The sequence below is a fragment of the Manacus vitellinus genome, unplaced genomic scaffold, assembly GCF_001715985.3.
Source record: "Manacus vitellinus isolate BGI_N305 unplaced genomic scaffold, ASM171598v3 scaffold_70_pilon, whole genome shotgun sequence".
NCBI lineage: Eukaryota > Metazoa > Chordata > Aves > Passeriformes > Pipridae > Manacus > Manacus vitellinus.
In genome coordinates, this window is record NW_021940754.1 from 2,878,877 (window position 1) to 2,897,449 (window position 18,573).

Genomic DNA, 18,573 nt, shown 5'->3' on the forward strand with positions numbered 1-18,573 from the left:
GTTTGCTTTGCAAAAGGAGGAGAGTATGAAACTGTGGAACTATGCTGGGGGAAATAACATGGTTCTGTTGTAAAAGCAAGGATCTGTAGGGAAACAATTTTAATTTATTTTTTTTTTAGTGAAGTGCTGATAAATATCTACCTGGGTGATCTCAGTCTGCTCAGTTGACTTTTAATATTTGCTGCTTATTACTTTTTAATGTAACTGTTATAATTTGTTTCAGTTCCCCTAAGCAGACAGTTATGTCACGACCCCTTTGAGCTGAGGATTCTTTGCATTCTCCTAAAAATCCATCTTTACAGGTGTGGGGAGCAGAGAGGATTTTGTTATTCTTTGTCAGCTTCTTTGGTTAGGCAGTGCTGAAAATCTGAAGGAAGAAGCATCAGGTTTAAAAGATGCCTGACACCACTTACATGGTTAGAGGATTTGATTGTCTAAGGTTTCTTGCCATTCCCTCTTGGGAATTAAATGACTTCCTCTTCTCAAGAACTATCAGTAACTGGATGGCTGAACTTATGCTGGTTTTCCCTCTAAGTAAAATATTTTCGCATCGTGTCTTGAAAGTACAGAGTGCTCTTATAAGTGCATGATAATATACGACATAGGCTTGGTTCCTTAACAAAAAGCAGATCTGTTTGTTCCTTGCTCCGTGGTTACATACAGTGGTCTGCTGGAAAAGATGTTTTTTCAGAATGAGATTTGACCCTAAATGGGAATGTAAGTGCAATACCTGTAGCTGCAGCTCTGCTAGAAAAATCATGCCCATACTTGGTGATGTAGAATTTTTCTTCTCTTGATATGCATCCCTTGGGTAGGTTAAGTAGGTATTTGAGAAAATGCCTTTTGAGTAGAATTTTGACCATTTTACAAAGTTGAGTTTATCAAAATCTCCTTATGATTGACTACTGCTGTACAGAAAAATATTATTCTGCTAACTAGTTTAGAAAAGTCCACAACTGTCTTCTAGGTAGGTGCATAAAATTTTTACGAGACTGGGTAAAAGCTTTGTGGGCTTTAGAGGATTTTAGATTTTTCTCTAGGAATGGATAGGTAGTTAGTTAATTTGCAGTAGGACAGACATGCTGGTTTTTGTGAGGTTTAATTTTGAGTCCTGTTGCATCGGCTTTGGAGATAGCAGGTTTTTTTACAAGACAAAAGCATGTTCTTGCTTTGGGGAACTGGGTGCAGGCTTCAGCTTTCACCTACCTGCTTTATAGACTTTTGAAAGGCATTTTTGCCTGCTTCATCTCCCCTTTGGTTCCTCTGCCTTTTCAGTTAAAGGTTGTCCGAGCAAGGACAGTTGCTGAACACAGCCAAGGCTGTAACTATTCACTGTCCTCATAAATGCATTACACTAGTAATTCATATTCTCTGCATTAAGCTGAGATTTTTGTCATACCAGACCAGTTTTCTTGAGTTCAGTCTTAGTTTCAGCACTGAAACACGCTGTGCCTCTCTGTCTAGAAATAACTGCTAAAAATAAATGCTAGAATGTGTCACTTTACATACAGATCACCTAATGACACACACGTGGCAAGAGTTCCTGGAGAGTGTCCCCTTCATGGAATTCCTGTGCTTATTTCTAGCTTCAGTGGTCTTGGCCATTTACAGCAATGTTACTTGTAAAAGACTACATCCAGGATTGGAACATGTGACCAGAAATATCTGTATTACTACTATTTGCTTGCTCTCATTTTACCACTGAAAAGTCACCTTTCTTGACATGGAGAGGGAAATAAGGTAGGAGAAAAAAGGAGTATAAAGTAAAGGCAACCATAGTTGGAGGAAGAGTAGGAAAAGATCCAGAAGCAACAGTTAAGGTCTGAAGTTTAAATGTCTACAATAACTTTTGGATTGCCCACAAGGAATGAGGTTTGATTATGAGCTTTTTTTTTTTTTTTCAGTATTTGGTATCTGACTTCCTTTATCTTTTCTTGCTTTCAAGGCATCTGTTAAGCTGTCCTGTGCCCTTTGAAGGCAAGGGCTTATATTAGAGCTGATAAAAGGCAGATTTTTCTCTAGTGTCGTTAATTCTTTTTGATATTATTATTAAAGCTGTTACTAAAGGATTGCTGACCCACGTTGTACTGAAATTAAGTGCTTTTTGTCCTGCTCAAAAATAGCAATAAAAACATTCTACTTGGTTTGTTTAAAAAAAGCAACAAAAAACCCAAACAAAATAAATAGCCCCCCCCAGTGATGTAAAGAAACAGATTAGTCGAGACCTTGCAAAGGTTAATTCTGCATATAATTAGTATAATTATTTTGCAGCCCCTGTACAAATGAATATACTTGAGTGATGACAGTCTAGCAACATCCCGTGCTATGACTACTACTTCTGTGAATAATATAAAAGGATATGTTACATCGATTGTGTTTCTGCTGTAATGGTGAGAGTGGGATTCTGCCAGGGGTTTTTTCATCGAGTTGTGTATTGGAGAAGAAAACTGAAGCAGGGTCAATCCTCCAGCTATTACCCTGGCTACAGAGGCTGTAGGCCTAAGGTGCTGTTTTGAAGACTGACTGGTGTGTCTAGTTGCTGGTGGTTCATGTGAGAGGCTGGAAGTAGGGGAGCAGAGTCCACGGTGATGAACAAGTAGCTGTAGTGCTTCTCTGGGAAAACTTGGAGGGGATGGCGAAGAACAGCATAGATGAGACAGAAGTTACTGTTTGCCAAAGATCGTAATATTAAACGTCTTACAACTTCCAGTGGCCTCTTTGGGAGCAAAATTAGTCAAAAGGAGTTTTGAAAAATCTCAGCTGAATACTGATAAATGCTGCGTGATACTGATACCTGCATGCGGTATTTGGTTTAGTAGTCTTTTTTTTTTTTTTTTGTGTGTGTGTGCCAGTGTTGCAACAGTGTCTTCTGCAGCTGGATGCTGTTTTCTGGGTCTGCTGCTGGTTTTAAAGAGCTTTGTGTTTTGACTGCTCATTCAAACAGTAATATCACTAGTGGCTTTCTTCCCTGTAAGTGGCGGGATTAATGTTTCCTCTTACTTTGGACAGTAATAGATGTAGTGATTGTTCCTGAAATGTAGTGTCTTTTTCCTCCCACTATAGGAGATTTCAGCTATCCTAAGACAAAAGTTCTGCAGATATGACCTCTTCTCAAGTGACTTTTGAAGTAAAAGGAACAGCAGAACCAGGTACCCAAATCATGCTTTGTTTTATGTATGGTTTACCTAGAAGAAAACTTAATAGTAGAGTGTTCAAAGGCTGTCTTGTCTGTTTTCCTCAGAGCTAAAAGAACATGTCAGTTCAGATATCAAAATGATAAGTCATTGTAAAATAAAATAATTAAGGAATTTCACATAGGAATTTGAAAGTGAGGGCTGGGAAATAATTTTTACCTCCTTCTTCCAACAATTTCATACTGTGCTAGAGATTTTGATGCTAACGGAAATGGGTATGATTGGTTTAAAATCTTCTGTCTCTAGTACCTTTTTATTCCATGGAAATGAACGTTTGTGTTCTGAACCATGAACAGTTAGGCATACATTGATGTGTGTGTTCTGGTTTTTATTCTCTCTGCATTGTTGTTGAAAGTTCTCACAAGATACAAACTCTACTGGGAGTTAAGGACAGAAAGAATATGCAGCTTAATTCAGTGTTCTATCTATGCAAAAATGTGTAAATAACTGAAATGAGGAACACAAGGTATCAGATCAAGAGATTTAGCGTTTATAAATTGTGCTTATTTACACTGACCTTCATCTTAGGAACTTTGAAGAAAGGTGTTGTGGTTTAATCACAGCTGGTAACTAAGCTCCACACAGCTGCTTGCTCACTTCCCCTCAGTGGGATGGGAGAGAAAAAAAACCTCATGGTTTGAGATAAAGGCAGTTTAATAAGGAAAGCAAAAGCTGTGCATGCAAGCAAAACAAAACAAGGAATGCACTTGCTGCTTCCCCTGGGCAGGCAGGTGTTCAGCCATCCCCAAGGGAGCAAGGCTCCATCACACATAAAGTTACTTGGGAAAACAAATGCTGTAGCTCCAAATGTCCCCCCTTTCCTCCTTTTCCCCCCAGCTTTTATTGCTGAGCATGGTGTTTTATGGTCTGGAATATCCCTTTGGTCAGCTGGGGTCAGCTGTCCCAGCTGTGCTCCTTCCCAGCTTCTTGTGTACCACCAGCTTCCTCTCTGGTGGGGTGGAGTGAGAAACAGAAAAGGCCTTAGTGCTGTGAGCACTGCTCAGCACTATCCAAAATACCCCTCTGTTAGCAACGCTGTTTCCAGGACAAATTCAAAACATAGTCTGTACTAGCTACTATGAAGAAAATTTAACTTTACCCCAGCCAAATCCAGCACGGAAGTTCACCAAAAAGTAATTGAGGGTTGCCTCACAGAAGCAGATGAATGTGGGAGCATGTACAGATTGGCAAAATTCCTGTGACAGCTAAATACCAGATGGCATAAGTGTCTACTGTAGTTGGTGGGGAAGAAAATGATAAAAACATGTTAGAAGTTTCGACATCTGCCCTGTGTTCCTCCCTTGTGATTCGGCATTTGGGAGCAGAAAACTGACACACCATGTGGACATAAAGCCTTTAGTAAGGAGTAGTGTTTTTATAGCATTCTGGAGAAAACTTTAAAATTAAAGAGTATATTGGCCTTAGATCAAATGTGACTATAAAGCACTGGTGTGGCTGTACAGTGGAGTATTGCAAGCTATGCTCTATTTGTCCTGTTCACACTGTTGCTTCCACAGTTGTGATGGCACTGTCACTATGTCACTAACAAAGCTGACTTTGAATGGGTAACTTTTTCCTTGTACTTACAATATCTGCAAGAAAAAGTAGGGCTAGTGAGAAGTAGATCCCACCTCAGCAGCTGTTTACGAAGAATTATCTGGAAATACTTATCACATGTGTAGCGTAAAGAAGTGACACAGAAGGTTGCTTCTCCTTATGACAGTATTGATATTGTTGGTTTTGACCTGGGAGAAGAGCTTTGAGATGCAGCAGTGGCAAGATGCAGTCTTGTGAAAGAAGAGAGGTAAGTTTCAGAGCTGTCAGCAGTTCTCCAAGCAGCAAAACTTCCAGTTTATTTAGAAATGTCAGATGCTGATTTTGTCAGATCACTATGGTGGGTAGTTAGTTGGTGAGATAAAAAGCCTCACTTTGAGCACTAACATGCTCCCTGTGTCCTGATCACTGTCTCTTACCGTTGATGTCAAAGCCCGTGATTCCAGGGCTAACAGGATAAAATGGCATCACCAGCACAGGAATGGTGCTCTCTGACTGCTGCTCCCTTCAGCCAAACCACCTCTGGAGCCAACATTGGTGACAAAGCCCAACACATTGGTGTGCAGGCTTTTGCATATTTGTGTCATTGACTTTTTGCCTCATTTTAGCAGAAGGAAGAGGGTCACTGGTTACTGGCTTGTGGCTCCTTTAGCTCTTCATCAGGACACAGTCCCATATCAAGAGACTGCTTGGTGGCAGCTTAGCTGCTGTGAAATAAATGAGGGAGCTTCTAGCTCCCAACCCCACACAGAAGTTGTGCCCCCACACAGCTGGCCCAAACAGGCAGATTGCAACATCAGTAGAGCTGTTGCAAGCTTTGGGACTGGGCAGAAGGCTCAGAGAAGCTTCCCTTGCTGCAGCTGAAGGAGCTCTGCCAGTAGCAACCTTCGATTCCCTGACAATGGGGGGGGGAAGAAGTTTAGAACCCCTGAGCTTAAAACACAAAAACCAGAGCAAACCTCACCGTGTTTAGAATTGCCTGTGAAAAGGCAGTTCATCACTTGTGCCTTTACTGAGATAGTTTAAGCAGTGTTTTATAAATCCTGATTCAGCCTCAGTGTAATTGTTGAAGGCAGTTTAGGTGTGTCTCTGTATCATACTCAAATGTTGCCTTTGTGTGTTGTACCTTACTGAGTGAGGGGTAGTTACTGAAGGTTTGTTTAGAACAGAAGGCTGGAAAACTATTCTAGCTGGCTCCTGTTAAGAGGAATATAATTTAGATGACACTTCAAAGGTTGGCTGGTGTTTACACTAAGATGGATTAAGTATGGCTATTTTAAAGGGATATTAAAAGAATTTTTGCTTCTTTTTAATATCTGCAGTCAGAAATTCTACCTGTGTGGTATTCAGGTGGTCTTCCTTTCCCCCCCCCCTTTATTTCCTCCCTGCAAAAGCAAACCATCATGTGCCTCAGTACAGGGTGGAAAAGGGAAAGCACCTGACACAGGCAATTGTGTGCAGTGAATTGCATAGTAAGTATACTCATAAAGCAGATTTTTGTCTGCATTTGTATGCCTACAGTGAACATCCAGAAAGCTTGGGCTTTTTTTTCTAATGAATTGCAATGGAATTTTTTTTTTTTTTAAAGGATTGGAATTCAAGATGTTATCTAAAATTACTTCAGTAAGCTGCTTTTAGGAACAAATTACCTTAGTTCATTTTTGGCTTTTGTAGATTTTTTTTTTTCCCGACCTCTGGACCTGCAGAGGTTTCTTTCATAAACAGTCCTGGTGGTATCTCTTATTAGTTTAATTGGAAAGAATGGACACAATTTTAGGGGCATAAGGACTTCCTCCAGACTTATTTTGGACTTTGAAGTTCCAGCTATGATATGTGGCTTAGTAAAAGCTAGTGTACATTTGTTGCATATAGCTTGTCTACTTCGTATGTATGGATTATTGTGGCTCCAACACTATTGCTACTGCTTTCCCCTCTTTAAGAACAGGAAATAACCATCATTGATACTTGTATCATTCTTTTGTGGTGCCTAAATATACTTTAGGACTTAACATTTGCTCATTCTGCAACAGGTTTTTTTTTTTCTTGTGTCTAAAAATCTTGTTGAAACCCTGTAAGAGCAAAATACAAATCTGTCCTTTCCATTAGTATATGTCATTGTTGTCATTCTTAAAATCTGATACATACAGGTTTTATACTAAAAACAAGAGTAAGTTGCAGTGTTAACTTTAATTCTGGGATATGCCAGAATGAAATATACTATTACAATCTTTTGGATTCTGTCTCTATATATGTATGCATGCACTAAGACACACACAGTGTGACAATTTCATGTGTGTTTTTTTGTGTAATAGTGTTACCTTTTTATATCCAATGAAAGCTGAAAGCATAGCAGCAAAATGAACTTTATTTCTCTTGGGAATCAAATTAATTGGATGTGTTGCCTTGGGAATAATGCTAGCAACCTCCTGTTTGTGCTTTCTAAATTGTTGGTGTGAATTTGAGAGAATTGCGTTTTTGGAAATGTAGGTTACTTAGTAGTGTGTGTGTATCCGTATGTGGGTTAAAAAATACAGAGTATCTGGGAAAAAACTGCATTATCTTGACATTAAACAGTTTACAGTGAAAATCTACCTGCTGCATTTCCAGGGAATTTTGAACAGTATTAGTTCACAACAATTTGGAAGCCAACCCTTTTAAGGGCTGGGGCTGTCAGTAGTCCCTCTCTCAGTGAGGTCCTTATGATGGTGAAGAAAAAGTTATTGCAGTTTTGGGTAGGGGAAAATTCCTTTCTGAAATGAAAAAAGGGAATTTTAGATGGGTGATTCTGGTGTGTATGTTTAAAATACCTGAAGGTTTGACTGTGTAGGCTGTACTTATTAATGCCATGTATACTGGAGTAATGATAATTGTGAGTTATTTTCTGTTGGTTTTTTTTTCCTGTAGGAGAGGTTTTTGCAATATGTGGGAGCTGCAGTGCTTTGGGAAACTGGAATCCACAAGTTGCTCTGGTCCTCCAGACTGTTGATCGGTAAGTTGGCGTGGGGTTTTCTGGTTTTGTATTTTTCCCCTTATCTTTCTTTTTTTACTTTTTTTTTTTATTTGTTCCGTCGGAAGCAGCTCAAGTTCTGGAGCAACAAATTTATTCTGATTTTGTGTTTGTAAAGTGTTGAGCTACATGTACTGTTAGTAAAATTCCAGAGCTTCTTGTGTTGCCCTTGAGCATTTTGGATGCTTAAGAATGTGTTTAAGAAAACTTTTGGCTTGGGTATGCTTTTCTAGTTACAGATGTTGCTTCTGCTGTCGTGGCTGGCATTTCACTAGTTTAGCTGTAGGTATTTTGGATAAGAAATTACTGTGGGATAATTCTCAGTCCCATAACTATACAGCAAATTATAGGAGATATATAGGAGATATAGATTAAAAAGAAAGTAAACACTATAAACAAGTTGTTATTATTATGGCTATAAAGTGATGGGGATAAGATTGAAGATTAAGCAAACTCTAATTTTAAATAAAACTTTTAGAAGATGTTTGTATAAGCATGAGTGTATATGAAGAAATTTTAAACGCAGCGAGAAATTCAGTATTTTCTTACAATTGTGCTACCTTATTGCAGTTGGTATGATTCAGGAAAATAGGGCTTGCAGGATGTATTTATAATTCTGTCAGTGACTTGCTGTGTGATCTTGGATGAGTCTCTGAATTATTTCATCGTGTTTTCCCCATCTGTTAAACGAGGATGAAAGTTCTCACTCTGTTAGCGCACTTCGGGTCTGTAGATTATAAAGTGCAGTTTCAATTCTGAGTATTTGTTGTGTTTTGTTCATGTTTGGCTAAGTTACCTTGCAATAACTTTCCTTCAGCAATACACTAGATTTTTGTTTTAGAATATCACTTAGACATACAGTCTGAGGTGGCTTTTAGGCTGTATTTTTAAACTTTTTTGTTCGGTGTTTGTTTGTTTATTCTTTTCTCCACAGTCAATCATGGAAGGTTGCTGTAGAGCTTCCTAGAGGAGTTCCTGTTCAGTATCGATATTTTAAAGGATACTTCCTAGAACCTAAGGTATGTACAACTTTTTCTATTTTAAGTTGGTTCATCCCTAGTAAAAATTCCCTTATTTGAAATAAAAAGGATTTCCTGAGTTAAACATGAGGCTTTTTTAGAAATAAATCTTAAATTGCAACATATGTGCAACAGTTGTGGAAATACAAGCAGTTCAATTCTGGAAATACATAACCATGTGCTGTTAACTGCAATTATTTTTGTTTAATTGGCTTCTCTCTTTTACCATTGTTAGTGTATTAAAAAATTCAGTCCTAAAGATACACCTGATATTATTAAAGCTTAAAATGATATGGTGAGATTCTCATAGTTAGAATTGAATTTGGACTTCAGCAGGGCAAGGATCTCTAGCATGGAAGCAAGTGGTAGCAGGAGAAAAATGGTTAGTGTAGGAGGTGTATTTAAGTTTGCCTAATTACTACAGTTTTTAAAATCACTGCAGATTTTTTTTTTTTTTGTGAAGCATGAGGAGTATTAACTAGCTTTTGTACTGCTTAGTTAACACGTTAATCTCTTGGAGTGAAAAGGTGCAACAAGGAGCAGGGCATCCCAGTGTTTTCTGTATGTATATAGGTATTTGCATGACTTGGAGGGGAAAAAAAACCTATGAGGCAGACACAGATGTGTTTTTACAGGGATTGATGTAAAAGTTGCACATGACTTGAATGTATGTGAATTAGGGTTGAATGTATGTGGCAGTATCCTGGTCTGTAAAGATCACACTAGGGTAGGGAGAAGTTTTTCAGATGAGATGTGGCTGCATCCAGAAAAACGTTGGACTAAGTTGGGAAAATAAGCAGCTACTCTTTAACTGTTTTTCTTAATAATGAGTAGTAACTAAGCAGCTACCTTTGCTGTCTTTCTTATTCTATTAATATCCTGTAGCTGTTCACCCTGGGCTGTAATTCTTCATTGAAATCGGGATTATGAAGGCTGTAGCTAAATGTGCAAAGGAGTTATAGAATCATCTCGTCTATATCTTTTAAATATTTCAAATTACTGTCAAGAGCATGTCATTTTTTCTCAGCTCTAGTAGCCTGTTTTTCCCTGAAAAAATATTTGACAGAAGTATCATTTCAGTTGAGGATACTAATTTCAAACGAAACACAATTCTGGTTTTTTTTTTTCATTACAGCATGTGAAATAGTCTAATCTGAAACTGATATTTAGATTGGTACTTTGAGACAAAAGAAAGGAAGGCTGGTAATAGATTTCCTGAGGTCACTATAAGGCCAAAAGTAGATTAATTCTTACAGCCTAGCAGCTCTCACGGGACTCTTTTATATTTTTTTTGCAAATGTCCGTAAGTTTAAAATGTAAGCAATAGCACACTAGAAAAAAGCACAGTTAGTGAGAAATCAGCAGAAAATGTGCTCATAGACAATACTATTTCTGTTTTACCATTTGAAAAAGTTCACAATATGTATTGGTGAGTGTGTTTCTTTAAGTAGGTGCTCTGTATCGTGCACACTTTATGTACCGTGTGATGCAGAGTCTGCCAAGGTAAGTATCAATTTTATGGAATACCAGCATAAAGAGCTACTGTGTATAAAAAGCAGGAAAAAAAGAAAACCACCCTCCAAAGCACAGTGTGTGAATTGCCAGCATACAGGGTTATCCATTTAGCTTGTACCTCTTAAGTGCACAGGACCTTATTTCTTGTATCATAAAGTCTTTTGAAGAAAAGAAGTCCAGATACAGTGTTTTCTTCCACTTCCTGTAAATTTTTGAAGAACAATGAAAAAGTAGGATTTGCTTTTAACAGGAATATCATGCACAGTATAGTGCAGATGAGACAGTATACGGAGAACTTTACCAGATATGATCAGGAAAAGATACTTTTAAGTTAAATTATTTGGAATATTTTTATTTCAGTAGTTTTTTTTTTATTAGCCGTTGCATGTGACTAATCCCTTTGCAATATATGATCTCTCAAACACTGTTATCTTTTTTTATCAGTGCAATTTTTGCGTGTCATGGTCTGTAATAGAAAAACAGATACATGTGTAATCTTTAACATATACTGAAGTCTGAGTATATGAATTTGACATCACATAACTGAATAAATCATGCTGAAGACAGATCCAGCTGAAATTAGTGTTCCCCTCTGTAGCTGCTGCATCTGTGAAGGTGCTTGAGTTGGACATGGTGGCAAAGATGAGGGTGATACATGTTTACACAGAGAAATTTTAGTTCCCATGATATTGCTACAGACTAGATGTGAAAATAGGTAGAATTACTGACATTTTATTAAAAAAAAAACCAACCAAATAGGAAAGTATTTTGCTCACCACCTTTTAAAAAAAGCCATAATTTTTTCTCTGTATATTTTTATACTTGAAGGATAGTATGATGTATGAAGTTTAGTTTGTTTGCATTGAAGCATGTTGGTGTTAACATAATTGTAGTTATATAAATGGAGCAGTTTAAAAAAAAAAAGTTAAAATTAATAGAATTTTTGCATGAATACAAATAATATATGTACAAAGAACATTTTATTATAAAATTGCTGCCAGGTCTTGGGAGACATTACTGTGTTGTAAATATTTTGATGGTAACAGAAGAATCACCTTAAGCATTTAAAAAGAAAAATAAATACATACACTTGATGAAATAAGACAGTAGCTATTTTGCTTGAGGTTTGTTCTTTCCTTAAACATAGTCTGGTACCAGTTAGCTCACTGTGAACATCTCCCTATGTTTTCTTCTACACATACCTTCTGTTTGTTGTAGAGGCAGAGATGGGGGGGTATATGGAAAGGTGTGAGCAAGACACCTCAAAACGCCCTTGTTTGGAATTTGTCTTCTTTATATCTTATGTTTTAGGAGAATAATTTTACATGCATCATTTGCATGAGGCATATTTGAAAACCTTAGTAAGGAACATAACTTATTCTGTTAAACTGTTCTGTATTTGTTTTTCCAACAGTAAATAAGCATGCAAGGTTAGGGTTATTTCTTTGAAGACAAGTGTAAAATATCTGTGCATGTAGCAGGACTTTAAAAACTGGATCGGGGAATATTTTTCACACTTGTGAGAATGCTGCTTAATTATAGATGTTTCAAATGAGAGTTAAATTTACTTTTTTTTTAAATGTAAGTAAATAAATCTGTTTAGTGCCGGGACTATAAGTAACAAAGGTGAAACTTAGACCTAGACTCAGTAATTTCTTCAATATAAGAATGCCTTAGAATTGCTTTTCCTAGATTAATAACCCATTATTATCCTAATAATAACAAAGGAACACCTCTGCCATGACTGTGCTGAGAGAGCAGATTGTGTGTTAAACTGTTACAAAATACTAGAGTTATAAAATCTCTGTTTAGCTCAGGACTTCCTGGCAGGTGACTTTCATGTGGTGTTGCCTTGCAAGTCAGTTATGATGGCTGAATGGCTTTGTTAATTGTTTAGTTCTTTGCTTAATTATTGTCTCTTACATGGTACAGAAATCCAGAGAGATTTTTGTCAGAAATGCAACATCAGCAGTTAAGTCTAATTTAGCTGTTTCATACTCTCAAAGTTTGAGAGTATTATTTTAATCAGTAAAGTGCAGTTGGATAAATGTATTTGTGTGGTGTTTTTAAGATTTGTTTTTTCTTGTTTTTTTTTCCCCCCTAATGCCTACTGTGTTGTGTTGCCTTGAATCAGGAACTTTGGAACTGAACTCCTAAATTATCACTTAAACATTCATGGGAGTGTTTTAATTTTTTAACTATACTGATCACCCAAGCACTTCATGCAGATTGTGCATCAGGTTGCTTTGAACCCCTGGAACATTATGCCAGATAAGCATTTTACCCTTAATTTCAGAAGTGTCTAATGACTACTGGGGAGGCCCTGGCTTCTCATAATGTTAGAGGGCTGGATTTTTAAAGAAAACTCTGGAGTGTCCTTTAAGAGCTTTAAAATTGTACCAGATGTTTGGATAATCAAAATCGAGCAATGTAATCTTTGGCTTTTGAAAAAAAAAAAAAAAGATGTCTGTATTAGTAGAAAAGGATCCATGCCACACAGTGCCACTTAGTATAATATAATCTCAGTGTACTGCCCACTGAGATGCTTGATGTGATATTTGGATAGATGCCCTTGTAAGACTCTTACAAGGGAGTCTCTTTTTGTAAGAGATCCTCTTACAAGAGGATCTCTTTTTGGGTAACAGTACCATGCTATGAAAATTGATGACACATCATTTACCCCTGCTACTGAACTGGGCTGCTTTTCAAATGTGGTCAGTATATGCCACTGAAATTACATCAGTATTTTAACCTCATTGTAACAATGGCTTCTGTTACGTGTAATTAAAACATTATTTAAATGCCTATAAATACAGAGAGAATCTGAGCAGGGATTGAGAGGGTTCTTGGTCATGTCTGTGCCTGTTCTCTAATCCATTGCCCTTTTTTTCCAGGTAGCTTTGCTTGGCTCTTCTTAGTATGGAAAGTGTTGAGGGTTCCTGGGATTAAATGCACAATCAGTCCACTGTATTCCTTTCAGGAGATGAAATTTTGCTGAATGTGTCCAGCATGGTGTGCTTATTGTTGGGATGATGTTATTTGAGTTCTCATTAATTGTTTTAGAACCTAAAATTAAAAGGACAATTACAGTAGTGTAAGAAATAAACTGGTATTGGTATTTTCATACAATACGTTGGGGGGTTTTACAAGGAAAAAAACCTTTTGAAGAAAACAACTTAATCCATGTCAGGACTGACTTGCATTCCCCAGGTTCACAAACTGCAAGTTCTGTGTGTGTTCATGGGAGTTGCTGTTGGAGAGCTTGCATGCCTGCATGGTGTTAGTAAAAGGCAGCCTCCCTGCTGGCAAACATGGATTTCAGCTTTAGAAACTATGATTGCAACATGCAAGCGTGAAGGTGCTGTGAAAGAAAAGGGGAAAGAAACTTCTGATCATTTACTTTTCTAGATATCCTAAGGGTGATCATTGTGGCAGCTGTGAGAAAATGCAAATTAAAACTGCCTTGTAACAGGAATAAACTGAAAGCCACAGTATCATCTTATTTATTTACATTTACATGCATTCTGTCTTTAAAACATAACTTGAAGCATACGTATTTTATTCTGACATGACCCATAAGTATGGATGCCTCTGAACTCATTAGGAAAATTGCTTTAGCTAAGACTCAGAGTAAACCTGTCTTACTGAGCACTTTTTAGATATTTGCCATTTGTTGTTAGCTCATCCAAAAACGTGGCAGATTAAATGTGTTCAATATATATCAGGAAATCCCATCTGCTTGTAAAGGATTTATTACAAAGCATTATGGTACTTTGTAATTATACTGCTGAGTTTGAAGCTTGTCTGGATGTCCCTGTGGATCTGACCTGTATTTAAACAAGAAGCTGAAGTACTGGGGCAAGTTGGAATTGAAGCTTGCAAGACTTTGGCAATAGAAGCAAGTCTTTTTGGAAATCAAGAGTTACTTAGGCCCAAACACCAAAATGACAAACTGCAGCTATTTGACGGTGGTTTTTACATCTGATACTAACAACCACACCCTGCTAAGGGAAACTTCTTAGGGTGACTGAGCTGGGAATCAGGCGTGTTCTTTCTGTTAAGTGGCTGTTACTTGAAAGCTTTAACCTAGAAAGCTTTTTTCAAACTTAAATTGTTCTGAAAGAAGAGACTGAGTTACTGTTCTGGTTATCTGTCTGAGTCTTGGCTATGTTTGTCAACAAATGTACTCTTCTGGTGGACAGTAATTTTTTTTTTTTTTAATGAAAGAATCTAATTTATCTTGCTCCAACTGGAATAGACTGCAGGGGCTTCATTGCTGGCTGACTGGATCAAGTATTTATGTTTTAATTAGATGCTAAGTAATTTGTTCTTCTGTACCACAACTGAAATAACGGTGTTCTATAGACTTTGAATTAGGCAAATTTTGAAGGAGAACCTACCCCTGCAACTGCTGCCTGCATGAGGAGATGCTGAATGCTGTTTGGAATTATAGATGTGAAGTATGTTTTTTTTTCATAAGCTGTTGCTGTAGTATCTTCAGAAAAAAACAAGCACTCTTAATGAGTTCAGAGACACTGAAGTAGTCCAGTGGAGTAGCTGTAAGCAGTAAAGATTTAATAATTCTGTGTAACTTCTCCAACATGTCACACTGTCACAAGTTTTCTCATATGTAAATGCAACACATCAGGTAGTGCCATCAGCAGTTGCAGGGATAAGAATCCTGATCTGTTTTCTTTCTTTCTCTTTCGTTCTCTGTCTCCGTTCCCCTCTCTTTCTTCTCCTTCCTCTTTTTCTTCCTTAAATCTCTAAGCTGAGTTCATGACCATCCCAAACAGCTTCATGGGTAGAAAAATCAGATATAACAAAAAAAAAAATAAAAATTATTGCAGACATTTAACTTTTAAATTACAGACTATCGATGGTCCCTGCGAAGTCATAGTTCACACGTGGGAGACTCATCTGCAACCACGATCAATTACCCCTTTAGGTATGGGCATCAACTGCATCTGTTTGAGGCATATGCATAAGATTACTAATATGCTGCACACTGGTTTAGAGGGATTGATAACTATAGTTTTAAAATATTTAAATTAATTAATGTGTGGGAGGTAATAGACTTTTTCTTTGCACAACATGGGCCTTACTCTCAAAATGTAAGTATACGTAAGTGGCTTAAAAATGGAGTGGATTTGAAATTCTTTGCTGTCATCCTTAAGATTACGTGGGTTTTTCTTTTATTAATTTGGAATTGTAATGATTTTCTGTAAGTTTAATTCTTTGAGACTAAGGATCCATATTATGTTTTTTAGAGAAAATGGGGGGGAGGGCGTGAAGTCACTGCTGATTTTGTTTAAGTACTATTTAATTAGTAAAACTTTAGACCAAAGATTTTTAATAAGGCTTCCTTAAGTAAATGGATTAATGTAAATAGAAACATGAATGGACTTATTTACCTGGCAATTTAGAGGAAATGTATTTTGCTGGAAGAAAAGATGGCATGCAGACTTGAAGTTACTAATGCTTTTCTGAACAGGGAAAAAGCTGGAGTTGTAAGGGAGACTGAAATAATCTTTGAAAGGAGCTCGTAGGTTAGATCTCTCATGCTGCTATGGGATGGCATGTTTTATGCAATGTGTTTTCTAGGATATGAAAAGTATTTCCTCCATGTTTAGGAGTTCACATCTATTAAAAAACTTAATGATTTGAAATAATGTCTTTTAGAAAGAAGGTGGTATTAAAGAAACTGTTTGTTAATCATGAATAGTACCATAGAATCATAGAATCAGCCGGGTTGGAAAGGACCTCTGAGGTCATCAAGTCCAGCCTTTGATCCACTACCACCGTGGTTACTAGACCATGGCACTAAGTGCCACATCCAGTCTCATCTTAAAAACCTCCAGGGATGGAGAATCCACCACTTCCCTGGGCAGCCCATTCCAATGCCTGATTACCCTCTCTGTAAAGAATTTCTCCCTAATATCCAACCTAAACCTCCCCTGGCACAGCTTGAGACCATGCCCTCTTGTCTTACTGGTATCTATCTGCCTGGGAGAAGAGACCAACCCCCACCTGGCTACAACTATGACCATGTTCCTACCCCTGCCCCTTTTTTTGCTTTTTATTTCAGTTGAATTAGTTGTTTTTCTATTCCTGAAAGATTGTTTCTATATTTGTCAGTAATTGACAAGGGAAGCAGCCTATCCTCTGCTAGGATCTAGACTTTCTCTAAATTTAGATAATCTCATTCCAAATAGTTAGGAGTATTTTTTTTTTTTTACAAGTAGTACTCAGTGCTTCATCTTTAAGAAAATGCAGCAAACCCAGTATGTTAGTACTGGGTCATTATGATCCTAAATTTTTGGCTGTGGTTATTAAAAAATGAGGTCAGGCTTATGATTCTTCCTAGGGGGGAAAAAAAAGGGATTAATTGCTGTAGAGGCAAAAATTTGTGAAGATTTATGTTTTGAGAAATGCGTGGTTTGTTTAGACTACTGCAGTTCTGTTAATGCTGGTGAATTTACTTAGTGCCTTAAGATTTCAGTTATTAAAGCTTTGGAAAGGGTAAGGATAAAAGTAAGTGTGACCTGAGTGTTTTGAATATTTCATGCTAGGCTGGTTTCTGTCACATGGGCAGAATAAGCATTTTAATCGTGACTAACTTGATTTAACAGCTTGAATTATAAATGTGCAGGAGGATAACTTTCTTGTATGTTTGCAAGAAACTTTAATGTCCTTGGCATTACTTTGGCAAATAAAGCATCTTAGATACTGGTAGGATGTAGATATCAGTCAAATACTGCAGCAAACCAGAAAAATATGCAACCTTCTTGCTCTTCTCAGTTCAGATTACTTTAGGTAAAATGTGGCATTCTGCGTGTTGACTGTTTTTTTTTTTTTTGCAGAAACTAAGAAAAAGCCTAAGTTGGGATAAATCTTTATAGAAGGTTGCAAAAAACATGCTTCTTTGTCTGTTTCAGTTTTCTTGCCTTTTTTTAGATACACTTTTTAGAAGTGCGGTGGAAAAGTAGAATTAATTTAACTTGGCAATGGTTTTTTAAAATGTGAATACTAATTAATTTTTTTCATTCTTTTCCCCTCCTTTTAATTCCAGAAGATGAAATTACTGTTGACGATGGTTTCTTTGGAATCCATAGTAAGTGAGACATATTGACCTTTACTCTTTACCATAAATTTAATTTAAACAAGATTAAGTCTCGTAATTGAAAAATATTTGAAATCATAAATTTTAAGATTTGTCTGTGATTGTTTTCTCTGCTTATACAGTTATACAGGCTCTAATCCCTTCTACTGTTAATAAAAGACTGCTGAGAAGAGTTGAAATGTCACTGATGGTGTTAAGGGTTGAAATTTGCAAATTTTAAGTCATGTATTTTTGGAAATACAGAATAGACTTAGCTTTCTCTTAATACCCAGCTTAGAAAAACTCTTTATGCCTAGAAAGACATTATTACTTGCACTAAATGTACACAGTCTGCCTCCTCAGTCAGACATGTAACTGCCAAAAGGCTCTTACCAGCCCAGACCTTGTGTGTCGTCTGTGCATATATGTCTCACCTCTGGCAGTTCTGACCCATCTCTTTCTCAATCCTGTGACACTTAAGGTAACTCTTTATCATCTCTTATACATCTTGTCTTAAAGCTTTTCCCTTTTTCCTCTTATCCTCATCAAACCATAGGTTTAGCTAGGAGCTCTTCAGAACTGTGGGGTCTGCCTCAGCACCTGGTGTGGTGGCTTGTGCTTGCTGGTCATGCTGCTTGTAGGGCTTTTCCTTGTCCTGATGGTGAGGTTGAGGATTCTCCTCCATGCTTTGTTTCTCCATCAACACTGTTGCTATACCCTGTCCTGCAGACTTACACAGCTTTACTGGCATTGATTTTGATGACACCTGTATCTCAACAGAAGCAGGGAGCCTCTAATTGCTTATGAATCTTCAGAGTTCCAGTGTTATTCCATGTATTGAGAGATCCCAGGACAAAGGAATGTTATGTTTGCCTTTGGAGGCTTAATTTAGCCCTTGATAGCATATATAAAATTAACACTGGAATACTTAGTGCTCTCCTGCAGACAGTGTGCACTTGATCATTGTTTCTGTTTAATACCCTTAGAAGTGCAGTATCTGTTTTCTGTTCTGGGTAGTTTAGAAACACTGATGAAAGGATGCACTCAACAATGGCTCTTGAAATACTGTAGGATAAGCTAGTGATGAGAAGGATTGTCTGGAAGATGATAGAGGAACTATATTTATATGTTTGTATATTCAGCTGTCTAGATCTCCCTAAAATAAGTTACTAAAGTGTCTAC

General features: G+C 37.3%; 1 protein-coding gene across 6 annotated transcripts in view; it reads left to right on the plus strand.

Moving 5' to 3' along the window:
• The window catches only part of GPCPD1 (glycerophosphocholine phosphodiesterase 1), a 43,418-nt gene that overhangs the window by 4,493 nt on the left and 20,352 nt on the right, over nucleotides 1-18,573 (plus strand). For all 6 annotated transcript variants that reach the window (XM_029964404.1, XM_029964403.1, XM_029964406.1 and 3 more), the window contains exons 2-6: nucleotides 3,064-3,149; nucleotides 7,653-7,737; nucleotides 8,690-8,774; nucleotides 15,162-15,237; nucleotides 17,362-17,403. In XM_029964404.1, coding sequence (XP_029820264.1) covers nucleotides 3,101-3,149; nucleotides 7,653-7,737; nucleotides 8,690-8,774; nucleotides 15,162-15,237; nucleotides 17,362-17,403 — 337 coding nt within the window. In that variant the 5' untranslated portion in view covers nucleotides 3,064-3,100. The remainder of the gene's footprint in view (nucleotides 1-3,063; nucleotides 3,150-7,652; nucleotides 7,738-8,689; nucleotides 8,775-15,161; nucleotides 15,238-17,361; nucleotides 17,404-18,573) is intronic.